This window comes from Corythoichthys intestinalis, chromosome 16, assembly GCF_030265065.1.
Source record: "Corythoichthys intestinalis isolate RoL2023-P3 chromosome 16, ASM3026506v1, whole genome shotgun sequence".
NCBI classification, from domain to species: Eukaryota; Metazoa; Chordata; class Actinopteri; order Syngnathiformes; family Syngnathidae; genus Corythoichthys; species Corythoichthys intestinalis.
In genome coordinates, this window is record NC_080410.1 from 30242233 (window position 1) to 30265236 (window position 23004).

General features: G+C 42.1%; 1 protein-coding gene across 2 annotated transcripts; it reads right to left on the reverse strand.

Moving 5' to 3' along the window:
* Positions 1-1442: 1442 nt before the first annotated feature.
* On the reverse strand, positions 1443-22505 carry rapgefl1 (Rap guanine nucleotide exchange factor (GEF)-like 1). Of its 2 annotated transcripts, XM_057817785.1 has the most exons (16): positions 22079-22504; positions 21501-21757; positions 19015-19093; positions 15462-15645; positions 15301-15398; positions 15116-15228; positions 14219-14386; positions 14058-14155; positions 10410-10532; positions 10160-10338; positions 8435-8525; positions 8261-8311; positions 8094-8181; positions 7957-8021; positions 5401-5455; positions 1443-5330 (listed from the first exon to the last, which is right to left on the reverse strand). In XM_057817785.1, the coding sequence occupies exons 1-16, from the start codon at positions 22309-22311 to the stop codon at positions 5206-5208; spliced, it is 2007 nt and encodes a 668-aa protein (XP_057673768.1). In that variant the 5' UTR covers positions 22312-22504; the 3' UTR covers positions 1443-5205. The 2 variants fall into 2 exon arrangements, with proteins under 2 accessions (XP_057673768.1, XP_057673769.1); XM_057817786.1 differs by lacking the exons at positions 15116-15228; positions 15301-15398; positions 15462-15645 and having other exon boundaries at positions 18911-19093; positions 22079-22505.
* Positions 22506-23004: the final 499 nt, after the last annotated feature.

A 23004-nucleotide genomic window follows, 5' to 3' on the forward strand; every position in this document is an offset into this window, starting at 1 on the left:
AGCTGAGTTTAACAGCAAATTTAACTATGTTATTGCTAGCGCACTCTTTTCAAGGCATTAGTGTGAGTTCACACAACATTTCAAGTTCAGTTTACTCAGAAATTAGTCTCACCCAAAAATTTGATGAGTTAGGAATACTCCAAATAACAAGTTGCCAAAGAAAAGAATGCGTCATAACTAGGGCTGCAGCTATCGATTATTTAAGTAATCGATTAATCTATCAACTACTTCGAATAATCGAGTTTTAGTTTTCGAGTCAGATTAGGAACATTTCATGCATTGCAGAGTAAATTTTAGGAGATGTATAACAAATTCTTGCCAAGATTGTACTTTCAAACGAACATTAAATGTTAAATATTCTTTCAAACAATGCAGAATTACAGTTTCATTTCACATGAGCAATAAATGCATTTAAAAATAAATTAAAATACCTGAGCTAAGCTTCAAACAGTATTTAAAAAACAATAAATAATAATATTAAGTAATTTTTTTTTTTTTTTTTTTTTTTACAATGCTCTTAACAAGTTGTTCAAACAAATATTCCCACAAAAAAACTGGTAAATATACTTCTAAATTAAATTACAAATGCATAAGCAATCATACTGGCTCAAACAAAAAAACCTGACAACCTTTTGTTGGTCTCAACAGGGAGCAGCTGGATGCAGCCATGTTAGATGAGTTATGTCATATTCACTGTTGCTACTAGAGGGCAGTGTATACACCCAAATCAATAAAACCAAATGCAAACACTTTCAAAACAAACTATTACAACATTAATTAAACTAATCCCCGAAGTGGCAAAATTTGATTCGAAGCTTTTTTCCTAATCGAATTACTTGAGTTGATTGATTAATCGTTGCAGCACTAGTTATGTATACTTAAAATCTTAAGCTAGCATGTTATGTTTTTTTTTTTTTTTTTTACAGTGTAGCAGTAATACTGATAGGATGTTAGCGCGACTCCTCACCCGAAACGCCTGAGTGTTGCGCGCGTCGCATCCGTTCCTACGTCAACTTGCTTTCAACGTGAAAAATGCCGCCGGCAGCCCTAGCGTTAGCGGTAGCTGTTGCCGCCACTATTACAGTGGGGCAAATAAGTATTTAGTCAACCACTAATTGTGCAAGTTCTCCCACTTGAAAATATTAGCGAGGCCTGTAATTGTCAACATGGTTAAACCTCAACCATGAGCGTCAGAATGTTGAAAAAAAAACAGAAAATCACATTGTTTGATTTTTAAATAATTTATTCGCAAATCATGGTGGAAAATAAGTATTTGGTCAATACCAAAAGTTCATCTCAATACATTGTTAGTTACCCTTTGTTGGCAATAACGGAGGCCAAACGTATTCTGTAACTCTTCACAAGCTTTTCACACACTGTTGCTGGTATTTTGGCCAATTCTTCCATGCAGATGTCCTCTAGAGCAGTGATGTTTTGGGGCTGTCGTTGGGCAACACGGACTTTCAACTCCCTCCGCAGATTTTCTATGGGGTTGAGACCTGGAGACTGACTAGGCCACTCCAGGAACTTGAAATGCTTCTTAAAAAAAGCCACTCCTTTGTTGCCCTGGCTGTGTGTTTGGGATCATTGTCATGCTGAAAGACCCAGCCACGTCTCATCTTCAATACCCTTGCTGATGTAAGGAGATTTTCACTCGAAATCTCTCGATACATGGCCCCATTCATTCTTTCCTTTACAAAGATCAGTTGTCCTGGTCCATTTGCAGAAAAACAGCCGCAAAGCATGATGTTTCCACCCCCATGCTTCACAATGGGTATGGTGCAATTAACTATTCTTTTTCCTCCAAACAAGAGAACCTGTGTCTCTACCAAAACGTTCTATTTTGGTTTCATCTGACCATAACACTTTCTCCCAGTCCTCTTCTGGATCATCCAAATGCTCTGTAGCGAACCACAGACGAGCCTGGACGTGTACTTTCTTCAGCAGGGGGACACGTCTGGCAGTGCAGGATTTGAGTCCCTGGTGGCGCATTGTGTTACTGATAGTAGCCTTTGTTACTGTGGTCCCAGCTCTCTGTAGGTCATTCACTAGGTCCCCCTGTGTGGTTCTGGGATTTTTGCTCCCCGTTCTTGTTATCATTTTGACGCCACGGGGTGAGGAGGGAGTTGAAAGTCCGTGTTGCCCAACGACAGCCCCAAAACATCACTGCTCTAGAGGAGATCTACATGGAGGAATGGGCCAAAATACCAGCAACAGTGTGTGAAAAGCTTGTGAAGAGTTACAGAAAACGTTTGGCCTCCGTTATTGCCAACAAAGGGTACATAACAAGGTACTGAGATGAACTTTTGGTATTGACCAAATACTTATTTTTCACCATGATTTGCAAGTAAATGCTTTAAAAATCAAACATTGTGATTTTCTGTTTTTTTTTCCCACATTCTGTCTCTCATGATTGAGGTTGTCACGTTGACAATTACAGGCCTCTCTAATATTTTCAAGTGGGAGAACTTGCACAATTAGTGGTTGACTAAATACTTATTTGCCCCACTGTATATGATGTCATCAAATGGGTTTCCTTTGTCAAAAATATTCTGGAGCACAACAGCTAAAAAACATCGACGACAACAACATCAATAAGAATCATCATAATAATAAGAGCAATATTAATAATAATAATAATCATAATGACGAGTCATTGCACAACAAGAGAAAAGAAGAAGTAAACAAAACCTCGCAGCCCTGAGGGTCGTCAAAGTGCTCCAGCACGGAAAAGTGGCAAAAAATGGCTTCCGCTCACGTCGCCCAGTGGAAGGGAGGAAAGAAGGTAAGAAAAGGAGGTGAAGAAACGGACAGAAAGGAACGATTTTAGGAAAGCAAGTGGAAAAAGCAAGAGGAGGAAAAAAGATACAATAGAGGAAAGGAGGTTAAAGGGGAAGTTCAGGATTTTTGACATCAGGCTTAATCTTTGAGTTAGCAAGGGTTTAATAGTTGGTGGAGTTGATATCAACAAATTACGCGTAGTTTGCTAGTTATTTGTTAGTTTCAGGGCTCCGGAGTGGCTAACCTAGCGTGAGTCATTTGGGCCATCTTAGAATGCCAATAAAAAAACAACATATGCACACATGGTTAATCATCGATGCCTCGTGCAATCAAAAGTGTTGGCTATGTTTTCAGGATAAAGTTATTAAAACCATTGCATGCCAATAATTGCAGTATGACCAGCAACATTTGTTATCCACAAGCTCTGCAGAGGAGCAGGGCAGAGTAATATCACATTGTTTATTTTCACTGCAGATTTTTTATGTCGTAGTAACCAGTTTATATTGTTCCTCATTCTTCATAGGGAATTTGTGGATTCTGTCTGTTTCCACAGCCTGTAAATGCACATTTCGCCATGTTGCCGGCCATCAGTTAACTCAGCAGACTGCTGCTTTCGATTGCAGTAAGAGACATTTTTGGAATTGATAACTATAGACATGTTTAGCTCTTGATAATACTGCCTTATGATTCTGACCGGTTTAAACCGGCCTAGGTTCCACAGGTCAACTTCAATACATTTAAGTAATCATATTGTTGCATTTTATTACTTACCAAATGCTACTGCTTCATGAAATATATTTGATGAGATAGTTATTAAGTTGTTAAGGCAAGACACCCATCTGTTGCTCGGGCCATCCCAAATAAAAAGCGTGGTGAAGAGGGGCTAGCTAGAACGATTGCGGAAGTTGGATAGTGTGCCCTCTTTCTCCTTGCTAGCTTTTCAACCAAATTCAGTTCCTTCTCTCCTTATTTTGGGTAATATTATAAATGTCTACCTAAGGATTCGTATTCGAACTTGACAGTCAGAGTTTCCAACCTCCGATCAGGAAAAATATAATTGGAACACCTCCACTATCTCACTCTCCCTTCCTTCTTCCCTCTCCCTGCTCTTTGATGGTCAGGCACTGGAGTAGTTTATTAAAGTTAACGATGATTGACAGACAGTTAAGCTTTGATCTTGCCAGAGCCGCTGGTAAGCCGAGATGCGTCAACATCATTTAACTTGGTAAACAGTTGCTGTGGCAACTCATTGTGTGTAAGTGATCAGCTCGAGTGGATCTGAGTGGACTCACTCAATAACGCATTTAATAAAGACAAGCATTTTTAACTTTTTTTTTTTTTAGTTGGATTGGGCGTCTAAATTTTTTCTTGTTCAAAAATAATTCGGTAGGACAGTAACATTTTTAAAACTTATCATAATTATTACATTTGAAGTGCTTGAAAAACATTTATTAAAATACTAGAATATATCTATATATGCATAAAAGTTTTTTTAATTATACTTTGAGGAAAAGTGAACGAAACATGTCTAATATGTTTCTCTTTCCAATGCCAAATCTGAATAATTACATTGAACACACACACACACAAAAAAAGTGCTACTTATTGCGGTGAGTTCTGGTCCCCATTAACCGCAAAAAACGAGGGATCACTGTATATTTGCTCGGAACGCTTTAAGGGCGCAACTGGTACCCTCCAAGTGGGATATGTCCGACTTCCCACCTTTCTTGAATGCAGCGTGAGCACGAGAGGCCAAAGCACTCCGATCTATTGTGGTCGTATTACACATCTAAAAAATAGCCCTGCAGAATGAAATGAATTATGGCATTTTGGTGTGACATTGTTTTGGCCGCACGGGTGTTTTGGAACAATGATCTGTCTTTTGAATTGATTTGACTATGTTGGATCTGTTCGTAGATCTGTATCGTTTTTTATCTGCTGACATGCTAGGAAGGCGCCAATGACTCGCGCTAGCTTAGCCACTGCGGAGCCCTAAAACTAACAAATAACTTGCAAACTGCACGGAATTTGTTGAAATCAACTTCACCAACTAATTAAACCCGCGCTAACTCGAAGATTAAGCCTAATGTTAAAAATTCTGAACTACCGCTTTGTGAGTGAGTGAGACAACATAAGTGAAGGAAAGAAATACTGGAAAAGAACATGAAGAAACAAAGTGAAGGAAGTGAGAAAAAGGACATAATGGAAAATAAGGATGAAAGGAAGTAAAAGAAAGTGGAAAAAAGAAGGTGAATAAAGGACAGAATGGAAGGAAGAGAAGGGAGGAGTGCTGACAGGAAAGAGACAAAATGGCTGCCAAGCCAGTCCCTATCAGCCAAAGAGAAAGAATACCATTGGGGTGGCCGTGATGTGAAGTACGAGGAGGCAGTCCTCCACGCGTCCGTCCCCTTTTTCAGGGGATGGCTAAGAGTCTCTGGGTTCCAGTTTGCAGGACAAGTCAAAGAGCAGGTTCTGGTTGTCGATGACGTGCAGCTGCCTGACATACGCTTTAGTCTGCAAATGGGATGGCGACGTCTCCGTATCCGTGACTAGCACATGGAACAATTGTTAGCGTTAGCTTCTTGTAAATGCGTGCCGGCACACGCGAATGCGTCTCACCAAGTTGTCCGCTGCGGTATCTGCGGATGCATCGCACCATCTCGGCCACTTTGTGCTGTGCAAAAAGTGAAAAAATGATGAGCGTCGCCAATCATCGGGACGGTTGCGATTAATCGGGGCTGTCCGATTTGCGCGAATATCGGCCGTTAAGCGACCTGACCGTCGGGGAGATTTCCCTCTTCAAATCACAGACAAGACTGAAAAAGCAGTTTCTGCTCTTGCACTCCTCTTTAAAAGAAACTGCTGTATCTTAAGCCAAAACAACTGTTGTGTTTGATAGAACAATATGTCTATATGCTGCCGTAGCAGATTCATGGCGCATTAAGCTGCCGAACTATTTTTAATTGGTCTGTTTTACCCTGAAAACCCCCGTTTACAGACATCGCGCAACCGCTTTTATTCCAACCCAGCCATAAAATTAATTAATTAATTATATTTATTATTCAAAATGTCTGTCGTTTTTAGTTTAGAATCATTAATTGATGTCTCATTTCGTAAAAAAAAAAAAACAAAAACAAAAAAAACGACTTAAATAAATTATTCACTTGCATATTATAAACTTTTAAACAAATTATGTCACAATGAAAAAAATGGCGTCTGTAAAAAACTCATAGATATCTACGTCTTAACTATCGCTTAATTGTATTTTTTTGGTTACTGTCGCATTTTCTCCGATATGTTAGATGATAAAAAATCGATCCAAACAAAGAAAAATTGGAAAAAAAAAACTTTTAAAAGGGTAAATATATTAAAAAGAAACCTCGACCACTCCTTGATGTCTGCGATTTCTGCATCGCGACCCTTGTTATACTGCCATGTTTCACCCATAAAATCCCCAAAAAATCCAGCTGTGGGCATTCACAACTGAGTCTTGACACTCAGTGATACATACTACATGGGGTTTTTGGAATGAAACAAGGTAAGAACGAGATAATATCTCATTAAAGTCATGGCGTCTGTAATTCTGCTCTCGCGTGCTCTCACCTCCAGATAGGGTATTGCTGTTTACATTTTTTTTTTTTTTTAAATGCCCTCCCGTTCAAAATTTTCTTCCCCCAGAAAATTGAGATCTTAAGCAATTATGTAAACACATGCATATCGGACATTTTTGAAAGTTGGCCAAATTGGGGGTCTCAGAGCGGAACTTCAAGTCACCTGAGTGTCTTCCGCCATATTTATACAGAAATGGGACTGTGTCTGTGTGTGTGCATGTTTGTTCCGTATGGACACTGAAACGGCTGGACGGAGTTTGATGAAATTTTACACAGGTGTACCTTATATTTCCGGGAGTGTTCTTAGGTTCTTGGTTTGATCTCTGTGGACCTCCATTTAGAGCAGAAAATTAATTTGAAACTCCAAAAATTAGCATAGAAAATCCCCGATTGTGGAGGCAGCAGCGCGGTCTTCTGGGCAAAATTGCGATTGAAATGTCGCAGTTGGCTTTCATTCTTTTTGCAGCCTGCCATTTTTCTGTTTTTTTTTTTTGCCATTTTTTTTTTTAGCTGTTTTCAGTTTTTTTGCCTTCTAGTTTTTTTTCCCCTTGACTATTTGAGATTTTTAATGTATTTTTTTACTGGTCATTTCCTGCTCTTTTGTCACTCCCTGTAGAGTTTGGGGCTTTTGCAGGTCACTTTCTTTGTGTGTCAGGTCATTTTTGTATATGAATATTTTTGTCAAAAGGTAGATCGGTACTTTTTTAGCCAAAGGGGAATATACAACAAAGCAACCTCCCAATTCATATCTAATTATTTATATATACAGTGGTACCTCTACATATGAAGTTAAATCGTTCCAGGACCTTATTTGTAAGTCGAAATGGTCGTATGTCGAGCAGGATTTTCCCATTAGAATACATTATAATTCCATTAATTCGTTCCACAGCCAGAAAACCTACACCAAAATAAATAATACCAAATAATAATAATACCTATAATAATGTAACAAATCGGGTTGTAGTGCGGCAGTCGTATTTTGTGTGGTGTACCTGAACGCACCGCGGGGCTGACGGCAGAGTGAGGCAGTGCAGTTGAGCTATTCCTTTCACTTTTAACGTCCTATTGTTGCGGGCTGTTGGTGTGTTTTTTTTCTCAAGTTCTGAAATAAATGATTAAAACCCTGACGGAGCTGGCGATCTCTTTGGCGATGGTTGTCACTTTTACTTACAAAGACTGGCAAACAGAGGTTGGAGGAGTATTGTCAAGCAGTTAATGGACGCGCACCCCACGCTCATATTTTTCCATTGGTAAGCCTCACGTTTTTTCTTTTTTTCCACCACCTGCTTTAACATTCTTGGAACCCATGTTGATTTCTCTCACAAGAAAATCCGCCGTGTGTGCGTCTTGCGGGAAAACAATGAAATCGCGACGCTGTCATAAATCGTAGTATTTCGAGCATTTCGTCAGATGTGGAAAAAAATGGCGGGTCAAAATTTACGTCGGATGTCGAAAAGATCGTGTGTCGAAGCGATCGTATGTCGAGGTACCACTGTATACAGTATATCCTTTGCAAGCTTCCCTACAATAATAGCTTTAATGTCTGCAAAAAGCGTTTTCTTACCATCTTTTCGAAGTTGACGAGTTGACCGTGAAAAGTTTTACAACTCTCGTGAAGAAAAGTCAAATCTACAAAGGGAAAAACATCACATCATTAGGGTGGCTTTACGGGCGTGCGTCACTGCGTCGGGTAATGCATGCCTTTGAGCAGGAGAGGTGTGAAGGGGATGAGTGGCGGCGTCAGAGCGCTGATCAGGTCACGGTATGACTTGTGGTTTCTGGAAGGATCCTGGTGTGGGCAAAATGGCAAAAGATTAAAAAATCAGGCTGGTGTAGAAAAACAAGAAGATAAAAAAATAAAAACTCACCGTAATGTTTTCAAACTGTTGAAACTGTTTCCGGAACTTTCCGGGAAGGCCCTGCGACCAAAAACACAATCAAGCGCAATGCATTATTAAAATGCACTGTAATCAACTGATAATTCTTAAATATATGATGTAGGACAGCTAGAAGCTTTTGTCCTATATGGTTTCATGTGTTACCTCCCAGGTCAGTCTGAGTCGGCTGAGTGCAGGGTTGTCCAAACCGAGGAGCACGGCCAAAAACGACAGGAGGTCCTGTTGTTGTTTACAACTGAAACACACGCAGGCAGACGTGTATACAGTACAAATATTGCATAGCCAGCCATGAGTAGCCAAGTGCTAAAGAAACAGATAATTGGAAAAAGGTGAACAAATGGATTGACAGACTAATGGACAGACAGACAGAATGTCTAGACCAGTGGTTCTTAACTTGGGTTTGATTGAACCGTTCGGCAAAGGTAAGGTAACGCAGAGCCCTATTTTCGTAAATTATTATATTATATTACGTAAATATCGTAAATATCGTACGCTGATTTAATCAGCGTAAGATATTTACGTACAGCGATATTTACGTACAGCGTGGATATTTAGACCAGATTTTGGACTGGTTTGCTCCCAATTTACAGGCTCAATCAATTTCTTTTAACTGCTAGTCGTTGGTCTGATGGAAGGAGGAACTGGTTTGCTCAGTGGAAGGTTGACTCGCACTTGGTATGAGGGAATACAACAGACCAATGGGCGGTGTGGTCTCAAATTTTCACCTGCTTATAAACATGCTGTCAAAATTTGCAAAATTATTAGCTTGCTAGGTTAGATATGTCAGTTTTGAATTTGAAAAAAATTGCTTTATTATCTAATTCCGAAGGGTTCATTGAATCCACATGTGAAACTTGTAGGGTTCGGTACCTTTAGCAAGGTTAAGAAACACTGGTCTGGACTATAGGGCTGCCATGATGAATGGAGTCATTTAATTGATGATCATATTAATTTTGATAGTCCTGCAATTGTTTCAAGATATTGTTGACCCTTTCAATTGTCAAAATATTATTTTTGAGGCTCTTAGCAGTCAACATTTTGTTTTCATTTGTATTGATTTTTATCATTCATTTTTTAAATTAAGAAAACACAAGAAAGTAAATGCAGACTTAATTTTTTTCATTTATCTATGTATTATTTCTGTTAACATAAAAATGGAAATATTCGCTTATTCTATATATATTTTTCGTTTTACAAAATAGTTATATTATTTTTTATAAATATATATTATTTTTCATAATCGTAATTCTTTTTAATATCTGTGGACACCAGGTCTAAATTGTAATTATTAATATTATTTTATTATTCTAATTTTTTTTAAGGTATAATTAATAATAAGTAAGTAAATTGATAAAATACCAATAAAAACAACATTAATCAAAGGAAAATCTGGATTTAAACATTTTTTTTCCACAGTATTTAACCCCTTCTTGCCAAATGTATCACATTTGATACACTTAGAATTTCATGATTTTGAGACTAATTCAGAATTTTGAAATATCTTTCCTGAAAAAAATAAATAATGGATGCAAGTCAACTCATGCATCTGCAGGTTCCATGAGGAAAAAAAAAGGATTTAGCAAGGGTTATAGATATTAGAGCACTTATTACACATATTATTATTTTTTTCTTTTTTACAAATTTGGAAAAAAGGTTTCATTAAGACCTTTTTTTTCAATTTTCACAGTCTAAATGGATGGGACGTTTGGTGCCGTCAATGGCAGCTAATGAATGCCCAATGAAGAGTTAAGTGTTAAAACAAGAGTTCTATAACAGTAAACAATATGTTTTTTTAATGTGAACAATTATGACTGCAAAAATATTAAATAGCAGTCCGAACAGACAGACAGAGAGTTCATTTGTCCTCACAGCGCTGCAATCTTGATGAACTTTCGCAGCAGCTGAACGCGTTTGGGCAGCGATTGGCACTGTAGCGTCTCCGTGGCGACCCAATGCTGAACCTCGCTGCAGCGCTGCAGTACCAGCTCCAGGTTTAGAGGGCGCCAGCGCGACCGCTCACCATGGAACACGTAACAAACAAACTCCACCTGCAGGGGGGCGCGTAAGCGGAGTTGAAAGCGCGGCCGGCAAACACGCGACGACCCAGCCGGGTAGCTACCTCGTGCACGCAGCTGAAGAGCTCCCAGTCGAAGGCCACCAGCTGATTGGCCACCTCCTCCGCTGACATGTCGTGAAGTTTGCTATCTCCCGGCGTCCAGTGGATTTCTTCAGGAAGGGGCAGCTGGAAGGGCAGGAAAAGAGTGAACCAAACGTGTCACTAGCCCTGCTGGCCACCAGAGGGCGATGCCAGAAACGCGCATTAGTGGAGTTGTCGATAAAATAAATAACGGACAGCTGCGCAAATGTGAAAGTAATAAAAATGTGAAAGTGATATAAATAGCTTTTACCTATTTTTTTTTTTTAAACCCAAACCCAACCCAGAACCATTGTTGTTTTCGTCAATGATGAAGATAACGAAAATATGTCGTAGACGAAGATTTTTTTCGTGATGATGACGACCTGAATATGTGCGACTTAGGAGAACAAAACATAACAAGACGAATGCGAGTTTTCGTCTGATGAGACAACAATGAGACGAAGGTGCGACTCTGCTGTATGCAGGAGTGAAAGTGGGTTGGAACGCCGTTCCGGTATAAAATTCGGGGCCCAGGCTCCCACACACGCATCTCCAAGAAGAAAACAATCTACTAACGTCAGATTTACATACACAAGTGTTAACAACAAGCCTAATAAAGTGCTTGTGTAGCGTCATCTGTTTCCACCGACATTTATTATTTATTTATTACACAGACTTCTCCCAACGTGTGTAACTGTATCCGACGAGACAGTTGACTCGCGTACATGTGTGAATGCGCCAAACCACCCTGCCTGGACTACAGTTGTCCGTTCAATTAGATGACACTGACATGTGGTCAGCATGGATAGTTAGCTCTGATTGGTTCAAATTCACAAGTTTCTGGGATAACAAAAAAGAAAAAAAGAACAAGCTTGTTGAAATAATGCAATTAAAAAGTGCAATACAATGGAAAATTGATCAGCTCTTTAAGAGAAAGGAAAGAGTTGAATTTGCTTACTGTATTTATTTTATTTGGTCTGATGTTCAGAACATTTTCCATGTCAATGTGCACTTTGGACTTATTTTTGTTCATTTATGTAAGGCTACTTATTTATTTCCTTATAATTTAAAAAGGTCAATGTTTGCTTGATCTTCAAAATATATTCCATTTCACTGTGCATATTTTAAGTCATTTGTACTTATTTTTGTGAATGTATGTTACTTATATCTTTATTAATAAAAGAATAAGTAAATGTTTACATTTCTTCAATTTTAATGCACATCGTAGGTTCTTAAATACAGGTAGTCCCCGGGTTACGATGAACCCAACTTACGCGATTTCGACCTTACGACGGCTGCTTCTTATGTTTTTTTTTTTTAAATGTTGATTTTAATTTAGTGATGGATGCTTATATTTTGGCGCAGAAAGCGTAGAACAGGAAGCGAACGCATGTACAGAACACACACAGTCGCACACACAGAGCAGCCGAGTGGCAGAGGTGACAGCCTGCGCGCACATTTGTTGCTTGTGAAGCATCCAGAGGCGATGGCTGTATATAACCTCTTTTGTACTGTTTATTGTGCGTTTTCAATTGTGGTCGAATACTTGGTGCGAGTTTATTTGATTGTTTTGATGATGTGCGGATACTAACTGATACATGCTAATCATTTGTTGTTGCTGTTGTTGTTGTTGAGCAATGCTGGATGACAACTTTTTCCGGCTTCCCCTCCTAATGCTGGTCTGTCCCCTGTTCAGCTAGCACTTTGGCTTTCCACTTATGCCACACCTGGAGTACTGCTTTGGGGTCTCTGGCCATACGTTCAGGGTTGACCAGGAGGCCTTGTGTCGACGGGCCGATAGCTGGACAATCAGTAATCACGTGCACAGCGGTTTCATCCCCCATCCCACACTCACGGCAGATGATTGAATTGCCGCTGCCGATCCTATGCTGTCAGTACCGGAGATCAGGATAATGACCACTCCTCAAGCGGCTTAGAGTCACCTGATCTTGCCTACTAAGGGTCTTCTCGTCCTTTCTGTTTAGAAGCTCGCCCCTCTCACCGTAGATTTCTTTGAGTTGAGGTTTCTTGACATAATCTCTCCTTGTGTATCTTCGGATTGCCGACTTTTCTGTCTCGTACAGGATACTAACATGGCTCTGGTCTTTTGTGGTACCTTCCTTTGCCTTCTCATCTGCTAGTTTGTTCCCCTTGATATCGCAGTGGCTTTGACACCAGGTGAGCATCACTTGGCATCCCTTCTGTCTACAATCTCTCAAGCTCTCGAGTATCTCTAGTTCTTCGTTACTTGTCAACATCATGGTCGTGTTCAGATTCTGGATGCGTGTCAGCACCGCTTTGCTATCAGACACTATCCTCACATTCTGGAGTATGGTTTCTTTCGCTACTTCTCGTATTGCATACGCTTTTGCTTTCAGCTCTGCTTGATATGAAGAACACCATTTGCCAGCCGGGATACTCTCCTCCCTTTTGACAACCGGGTTCTCTGGTGGACCTTCCGTAAATATGATACTGGCTCCCCCGTTTTCATTCGAATTCGACGTGGATCCGTCTGTGTAAATTGTGATGTCGTACTCTGTCCAGTTTCTTGATAATTTAGATATTGCTGCTTTACAGTCTACTTCTGACGTGCTCGTCTTGACCCCTTCGAGTTCAAACTTGGGTTTTCTCCAGTCTCCATCCATGGAGGGGTTGAGCTTGGGAATGGTTGTGGTGATACATCGTCAAAGATTGCCTTCCACACTACTGATGCTTTCTCCCTCCAACCTCTCTTCTTTGTACGTTGCTTCACTTCTGCTGTTGCAACCTGACATCTTGGGTTTGCCTCTCCTACTCTCAATGACTGTTGTTGCTGTATCAGCAGCTACTTATAAACGCAAATTTTAATTGCTGTTATTAAAGATGACACTGATTTAATTTCATTTTATTTTAGTTTTATTCTGTCAGTGTTGATGTCATGAGCAGCTGAAAAAAGTCAGCAAACCACATGGACGTCTGACATCGTCATTTCGGAGCTTAGCTCACTGTCTAGCTAGGACTTGGCTCCAACGTCTTAGCGAGGACAGTACAGTGATGTATAATACATGTTTTTGGATATATATTTTTTTAATTTAGAGAGTGTTTTGAGGTATTTAAAGGGTTAATTCCGCAGGAACTGAACTCGTTCGTTAACCAGGGACTACCTGTAGTTAAAATTGAGGTTTTGCATTTAAATGTGAGGAAATGAGGGAAAATAAAATTAGGAGATTGAGGTTGGGGTTACTGCTGTTTTTTTCTAATTTTATTTTGCAAACCATTGCAAAAAATACAATTTTGAATGAAAATCAGTTTCTCATGTATGCCTTGTGACAGTATGTGTAATGCAGTAGGCTAATGCATGTCTTTAACCAGTTTTTTGTGTGTATGTGTTATAGGTATAACTGTGTCAAAAGCAGTTTTTCTGTATTTCAGTGGTTTTAGGAGGTTTTACGTCTATTTTACCTTCATATCAAGAAGTTCCAGCAAGATATTCTAACCACTTTCACCCCTGCTAACTACCATACACATACTCTGTCTCAGTAGATTACCCCCCCACCAACAAAATACATGAATCATTATTATATTTAAATTTGTAATATTAAGCATGACTGTATCTTATTGAAATGAAAGAACATGTGTCCGGTCACTGACCAGGGAGTCAAGTTCGGAGGGTTGGCAGGTGAAGAGGTGCGTGTTGACCCCTAGCGTGGTGAAAACGGCCTCGTCGCTGGGCCGGAACACCGCTTTCTCTGCGAGCACAAAAGCACAAGCGGGAGTCATGGCGACAGTGACGTCGATGACGGCGGGCTCACCTCCAGCCGATGTGACGGCGACCAGGACGAGTTTGGCGGGAAGCATCGGCTGCTCGTCGCTGTACTGGAGCTTTTCTCGCACCAGCGCTAAGATGTCGCCCACGCGGCACGACAGCCGGCTGCGGATGGTCACATACGAGTGGTCTGGCGTGTACACCCTGCAGAAAACTACACGCACCGTTGCCGTTATAGTCGTGTTAGCCTAGTGCTTAGCGTCAGTGGTGAGCGTTCGAGATGCAAAGTAGATTAACTTGAATTGTGCCTGTTTCAAAATGAGAGCAGCCTTTTCCTAGCCTCTGATTGGACCGTCAGAGCAAATTTTGTCCTGGCTAATTTGGAGGAGCTGAATATGTCAGTAGCTAGCGTGATATGAGCCACTATTCAGACTACATACATCCGAGCGCTTGATCAAATAGCACGTCCAAGTTGTTTTTGCTAATCTCAATATAAGATTAGAAGAAGACTAGACAAGTGAACGAAATTAGTGTTTAAAAAAAGTAAAATTGCATTCTCTGCTTAGCTACAATTTGTGTTGCTAGCTTAAGCAAAGTTTTACACTCTTGCACTTTAGCTGATTGACTTATCATTGATAGACGTCAAATCCATTTGAAATAGGATTGCTGGCATTAAATGATAATCTTACGGCCAGAGAAGTCCAATCTATTTAGACTGGGAAGGGCTATAATGCTCCCACTAATTTCCAATCTAGCTGCAGCCAATGAGTTAACAAGGAGTGACCCAAAATCGCCGCATAATGAATGGGAAGTGACCGAAAATCTACAGGAAGTGATCGTTAGCAGAGCAAATTCCTCTAGTTTTTAGAGCATCTCCGAGTTAAGCGGAAGATGAAGATGAAGGCTCTGCCCACCACTGACTGGGTGTCTGAGCACATCATACTTTCGTCAGAGCCCCTGAAGGCTTCCCTGGGCTGCAGGCAGGCGTCGATTCTTCGGAAATGTCGAAAGAGCGGTCGCACCTGCTTCCGGCGGCTTTCCTTCTCCTCGTTGCAACTAAAACACAGACACTCAAGTGTCAGACATCGTGGTGCGCCAACATGCATGTGTGCGTGTAGGTGCACGTACGGGCAGCGTAAGATTTGCGTCCAGCGTTCCAATTTAACCACGTCGTCCACCAAATCGGGATGTCGACTCAACTCCCGCAGCGCGCATGCGTACAACTCCTGCTAACACACAAGCGCACGGTTGTTGCGTTTGTCCTGTTGTGTTGTTGTTTCTGTCAGCACCTTGGGGAACTTGTCCCCCTCCTCTTGCAGGAGCTCTCGGTACATTTCCAGGTAGCGAAAGGCCACGCTGAGCACGGCGCGCTTCCGGTGGGTGTCGTCTGACTCGGCCTCCCCGTCCGGCTGGCCCCGCCCTCCTTCTCCTGGCTCCTCCCCATCGCCTACTTCCCCGTAAGGCAGACAGAACCTGAGCGTGATGTCAAGGATGCAAAAAGACAAATGCACATTTTTTGAGGGACAATATGTGCCAGAACACAAGCATGATCGAATTGAAAATGGATTGATCAACGTTATCTTCAACTCCTAGACAAACAACATCCATCCATCCATCCATCCATCCATCCATCCATCCATCCATCCATCCATCATCCACCCCTTAGTCCGAGGTCAGGTCGCAGAGGCAGCAGCTTTAGCAGGGAAGCCCAGACTTCCCTCTCCCCAGCCACTTCAACCAGCCCCTCCGTTGGGATCCCAAGACGTTACCAGGGCCAGGTGAGAGACATAGTCTCTCCAGCATGTCCTGGGTCGTCCCCGTGGCCCCCCGGAACACCTCTCCAGCGAGGGGACCAGGTTGCATCCGAACCAGATGCCCGAGCCACCTCAACTGGGTCCCATCAACGCGGAAGAGTAGCGGCTCGACACCGAGTACCTCCCGGATGATCGAGCTTCTCACCCAATCTCTAAGGGAGAGCCCGGACACCCTGCGAAGGAAACTCATTTTGGCTGCTTGTATCCGGGATCTTGTTCTTTCAGTCACGACCCACAGCTTGTGACCATAGGTGAGGGTAGGAACGTAGATCGACTGGTAGATCGAGAGCTTTGCTTTTCAACTCAGCTCCTCCTTCACCACTACGGACCGGTACAGAGTCCGCATCACTGCAGACCCGGCATCGATCTCCCACTCCCTCCTACCCACACTCGTTAACAAGACCCAAAGATACTTGAACTTCTCTACTTGGGGCAGTATCTCATCCCCGACCCAGAGAGGGCACGCTACCCTTTTCCAAATGAGGACCATTGTCTCAGACTTGGAGGTGCTGATCTTCATCCCAACACATCCCACACTCAGCTGCGAACCGCTCCAGTGAGAGTTGGAGGTCACGGCTTGATGAAGCCAACATCACCACATCATCTGCAAAAAGCAGAGACGCAATACTGAGGCCACCAAACCGGACCCCTTCAACGCTTGGGCTGCGCCTAGAAATTCTGTCCATAGAAATTATGAACAGAATCAGGCAGCCTTGGCGGAGTCCAACACTGACTGGGAATGAATTCGACTTACTGCCGGCAATGCGGACCAAACTCTAACACCTGTTGTACAGGGACCGAACAGCCCTTACCAAGGGGCTCGGTACCCCGTACTCCCGGAGCACCCCCCACAGGACTCTCCAAGGCAAACGGTCAAACGCCTTCTCAAAATCTACAAAACACATGTAGACTGATTGGGCGAACTCCCTTGCACCCTTGAGGACCCTTCCGAGGGTGTGGAGCTGGTCTACGGTTCCACACCTGGGACGAAAACCACACTGCTCCTCCTAAAATTGTGTGGGAATGCTTTGCTCTGCCATGGGTCATCGCCTGGAGATTTTCAGTGACTTGCTATTAATTTTGGGGCATTTTGGGGTCACTTACTGTTGATTTAAGGTCACTTGTACATTTTGGGGCATTCCTGATTGACTTCCTGTTAATTTTGGGTCATTTTCTGCTCACTTCCTTATTAAATCATTAGCTGCTATTGACAGCACAAGATGTCCAACCCCTGTTGACCAGGAGGAGCGAATAGAGCTATGAATGCCACTGATGTGCATTCACAGGCAGTCCTCACATTGGATATCTTGACAATGGCAGGCGAAGAGTTCATTTTGGGCAGCGTCGTCACTGTTACTACGTAATGCGTTCTGTAATCTGATTACTTTCTTTCAGTAACGAGTAATCTAACGCGTTCATTTTTAAAGTTAGTCTCCTTAGTGTCTGTGCGTTACTATTGTTATTGCCTCATAATGTATGTAGAATGAAGAATATTGTAGTCATGTACAAAGAGCATTTTGAATAGAAAATGCTAGAAAGGTTTCCGCTACGTGTTCGTGTTTTGGGACTGACGTGTGCCTGCGTGGGTGCATATTCGAGCCGAGTGCAGCCACCTGTTGCGATGTGTGAAGGGAATTTTGAATTGTGTGCGTCCATGAATGAACGTATTTTCCCTTCATTCTGGAGGGTTCCAGCGATATATTGGAGACAGTACGTGCGGGGCAGTTTCGTAGCTTTGCTGTTGCAACGGAGGGTAGTCGTCACTCCTGTTCGTTCTCGCGAAGTAGCGACCATTTTTTACATTATATTCGTGTTACACATTTATGTTAAGAGGTGACGTGTTCGTTTCGCATCTTTGGATGGATTGTAAGTCCGATTGAGTGTTAAGTGCTTAGTTACCGCCACGTTTTATGGCCAAATTGACTGCGTCTGTGTACGCTATACTTCCGGGTTGTGCGCGAGCATCTGTGCCCGCCCCTAACTTTGTGTTAATTGAACTGTGCAATTCATTTGCGTGTTGTTGATTATTATGCAGTCAATTTGCATTGTTTTATATTGGCACTGATATGCTGTTAACCCAAACCCGAAATTCAGAATTTTGGACATTAGGCTTAATCTTCGAGTTAGCAGGGTTTAATTAGTCGGTGGAGTTGATTTAAAAAAAAGTCCACGCAGTTTTACAGTTATTTGTTAGTTTCAGGGGTTTCGGCGTGGCTGAGCTAGCACGAGTCAAGAGTGTTTGAAATCAACTCCATCGACTAATCAAACCCCCGCCAACTGGAAGATTAAGCCTTATGGGAAAAATTCTGATATTCCCCTTTAAATTCAATTATCGGAAAGTCAGTTACATGCGATGACATTTTTCTTTTGTCAATCTTATGTTGAGGCAGCAAAGGGAGAAAAATTGGTGAACAATAACAGATAAATTACTTTTAAAGTAACCTAGTTACTTTGATAATAAATGAATCAGTAAAGTAACTAGATTACTTTTTTGAGGTGTAATCAGTAATTAAATTACTTTTTCAAGTAATCTGTGACAACACTGATTTGGGGTCACATCCTTGTTAATTTTAGAGTACTTACAGTTCAATTTCTGTTGATGGTGGTTTGGATAATAATCTGTTGATTTGAAGGTAGTACTGGGTCACTTTTAGAACTGGAAATGAACAGGGATGTTTTTGTCAAATATTGGTGCACCCGTATGTTTTTGTCAAAAACTATACAGCTTTTGTGCGCCTTGATTTCCTGAATTCTTTTAATGTGTAATTTATGTAAATTGGATAAAAACTTTAGGAAGATTATAATTGTAAATATTTTGCGATTGGAGATGAACAAATCTTTTTTTTGTCGAATAACAAGTTTGTTTTGCAAAGCATCCCCAACAGTTAACTGTTTTCTCATTGACCACACTGTAGCTTTATCACCTCCAACACTCAAACCAACAAATTTGCAAGTTGGTGTGTTTTGGCACATTTTCGTCCTCGTGCGTCGACACGTGTCGCGTTTGGCAGTGGATGGTGAAGGATACTGCTGTAGTAGAACTTGCTGGAAGGTGTCTGCCGTCAGGAAGATGGGATGAGTCAACATGAAGTCATCCAGCAACGTCTCTGCAAGCACAAAGAAAATCAGCAGATTTGCAAGAAATACATGTTCAGAACAAATACAGCTGATGCCAAAAATCCTTCATCTGTTTTTGGTCCAATCATTAGTTTTCAAATTTGGAATAAGATAAGCATAAGTCCAACTCGGTTCATCATAGGCTACCAGCCCTCCTAGTCCAAAGGAATTGGACAGCTGGCGTCATCTATGGCACTGAAATACAATCATTCGATGCCTGCCATCCCATTTCAAATAGATTTGATGTCTATCCGTGTCAATGGTAGGGAATGAGTGCATTATAATAAGTGCATGTGTGCACGTGTGGTGGGGCTAATATGCTGCAGTAGGCGTGTCCTTCCAGGACCCGGCCTCCTTGCAGACGGTTGCCACGGCGACGCAGCAGAAGCGACACGCACGGCCGCGTAAAAACTTAACGTTTGAAAACTCGTCAATCTTGACGCCCTCGCGCAGTCCAATCAGGTGTCGGCAGGAAGTTGTGAAGGTATGTTGAAAAACAACAACACGCCATCTTGCACTGTGTATGTGTGTTCAACATTCCTGCACAAACACGCATGAACACACCGTTGGCTATAATAATCACAGCAGTGGTTATGTAAGCGCGCGCACACATTTGCACAAACACACGCGTCTCGACTCGTTTTTGCACACCAACGTCGCGTCTTCTATTAGGATTACTGTCATTCTGATTGCAGTGGAATTTGGATCCATATTTAATTCATTCACTTCCATTGACGGGCAAAAGAGCGTTGGAAGTGAATGGGTTAACTCTTGAGTTAGCTCATGAATGAGTTAACTCATCTGCTGCTACTGACAGCGATAGATGTCCAATCTTTTTAAAATGGGAGGACTGACAGGGAATGAGTTAATTCACAAGTTAAGCCATTCACTCACTCATTATGAGTTAGCTCATGCGTTAACTAAATTATTCACTCATAATGAATTAACTCATGAGTTAACTTGTTTGCTGTCATTGATAATGACAGACATTCAATCATTTAAAGCAACACTAAGTAGCTTTTCAACCTATATAAAAATATTTTCATAACATTTGTGATAATATGTTGACTGACAACTAGTTGAATGGGAAATGTAGCGCTGGTCTTCATGGGAAACCCAGTCTTTCTTAAGGCAAAACACTACCGCTTTTGTCCACCAGCTTCGCTAAAATCGACAGAAACTAAAAAATTACCAAGTCTTTCTTTAAAATGGGGGGCCTGGCATTGAATGAGTTAACTCATCTGTTGCCACTCAAGGCGATAGACGTCAAATCCTTTTGAACTGGAAGGGTTGGCAGTGTGTGAGTTAAATCATGAGTTAACACATTCATTCAATTATTATATTTTACTTGATGCATTCACTAATGTCTTCACTCATAATGAGTTAACTCATGAATTAGGTCATTTGCTTCCTTATGAGTTAACTCATTCATTTACTCATATTGAGTGAAGTCATAGACTGCCTTTTACAGTGATAGATGTCCAATCCATTTGACTGGTGGGACTTGCAATGAATGAATTACTGCATTAGTTGACTCAATAATTCACTTGAAACTCATGAATTAGCAGTGTTGAACCGATATAAGTATTAGACGTGTCCTTACAATGCTAAATTGACAACAACACTATATTGCAGTCAACGTTGTCGCCAACGTCATGTGTACTTTCCGAGAACTTTTGTTTCCAACAGCCATTTATGGTTTTTTTCAAATTGTGTGGTGTCAGTACCGTGACGGTATCGGTCAGGGTTACCAAAATCAGTATAGGGTTAAGTGACTCATTATGAGTGAAATCTAGGGCTGCAGCTATCGATTATTTTAGTAGTTGATTAATCGATGAACTAGTTAGTTCGAATAATCAAGTAATCGGATGAGGAACATGAAAAATTAAAATACTTGATCTGGGACTCAAACGGTATAAAAAAATAAATAAGGATATATATACAATAAAAGAACAATTGGCTAACTTACATAGCAAAAGTCCGCTAGCTTAAATGCTATAAAACGTTAACGTTTTTTTTACAATGCTCTAAACAAATGGTTCAGACACACATTCCTATAAAAAAGGTAAAATATACCTATACACTAAATAACGAATGCATTAAAAAAGCAAAAAAGCTCAAACAAAAACTTGGCTTATGTTGGTCTTCACATGGAGCAGCTGGATTCAGCCATGTGAAATGAGGCAAACTAGTGGGCAGTGTATCAACCCATATCAATAAAACTAAATACAAACACTTTCAAAATTTACCATTACAACGCCACTTTAATTAAACAAATACTCGAAGCAGCAAAATTTAATTCGAATCTTTTTTTCTAATCGAATACTCGAGTTAATCTATTAATCGTTGCAGTACTAGTGAACTCATTAGCTGGCGTTGCAATCAATGGTTTGTCACCTGTGCAGTTGATGTAGCGTTTCCCCGCAACACTGTCCAGCACGGCGAGCATGATGTTTTCCGGTGTGTCGGCGTGAATGGCGGCCCCCCCGGAAGCCCCTGTACCCCCGCAACTGCCACCCACGCTCTCTGCCGCCAGGCTGGCTTCAGAACTCTGCTCATCGCTGGACAAGGACGGGCTGCGCACGTCGCCGCAAGCAGAGCCGTTGAGCGACGTGGCCGCCGGCGGCCAGGGGGGTGCTTCCTCACTGTCGGGGCTGGGGGGGGGGGCAACGGTGGAAAGTCAGCTTAAAACAGCAAATACACTGCAGCAGTATCATGAAATGCAAAATAATGCACACCCCACATTCATATTGCAACACAATTATCATCTTGTGAATATCCTGACAGTCGATTTCATATTCACATGTAATTGAATCTTATATAGTGCAGCAGACGTTAATGAATCTCCACTCAATTTGTGGACAGTGTAGCTTTTTTTTAACCCGACCGAGGCAGCAAAAGGATGCTCGTGACGTCACCCTGTTCCGCGCGTTGCGTAACGACGGCGGCCCCCGCAGCACCCCTCCGCTCCGTACCTGAAGACCTCGCGGGCCTGCCCCCCCTCCGGAGAGGGCTCCCTGAAGAAGGGGACGACGCGGGACAGGCTGGCCCTCCGCCGGGACGCGGCGTTCCCTCCGCCGGCCTTGTCCGCTCCTCCTCCGCCTCCAGCGCCTGGTCCTCCCGCTCCTCCTGGTCCTCCTCCGGCACGGCCGAGCGCGCTCGTCTGCTTCTTGAGGAACTTCTCGAGCGGCTTCATCCCCGCCGGCATGGTGGGGCGCCGCGGGGGTGGGGGGTAAGAAGGACAGGATGGGACGGGACAGGACGGGACGGGACGGGGGGAAAATTGCGCGTCTACATCACAAGCGAGCGTCTCCGTCGACGCTTGATGTCCGTCGGATGCCGCAGCCTCCGCCCCCGCCCCAAAGCCGCCCCCCCCTTCGAGTACCTCCGCTCGATGACAAGTGCACGTTCGCGCGACACAAGCCCCGCCCCCGCAGCCTGCTGCAGTCGCGCGCTCCGGAAAGAACGTCACGTCACGTTGCGGCCCCAACGTCACTGACGTTTGACGTCAGGGGCACGGCCAGCGAACGTAGACAGAAAATACAAACCGCACATTGAGCAGACGTCAATACGTCAGCGCGTCCGCCATATTAACTGTGGCAATTGTCGCGAAACCTTGTTTGAAATTGCGCATCAATAATCATTCCAATTCTCTCGTCCTGAATGAAACACGAATAAAGCAACAATCTAACATTAGATAAGATATTCACATTGGTCTTTTAAAAAACATTTTTTTCCCCCTAAATAGGCAAAATTGTCTAGTTTCACAAGAGAAAATGTTTTATATGGTATCTCCGTGTTAGTAATCGCACGACCTGGTTATCAATATAATTATAATCCTTCGTAAATTTTTCATGCATAAGAATAAATATTTCAAATCTATTCCTACTTTTAATATTTT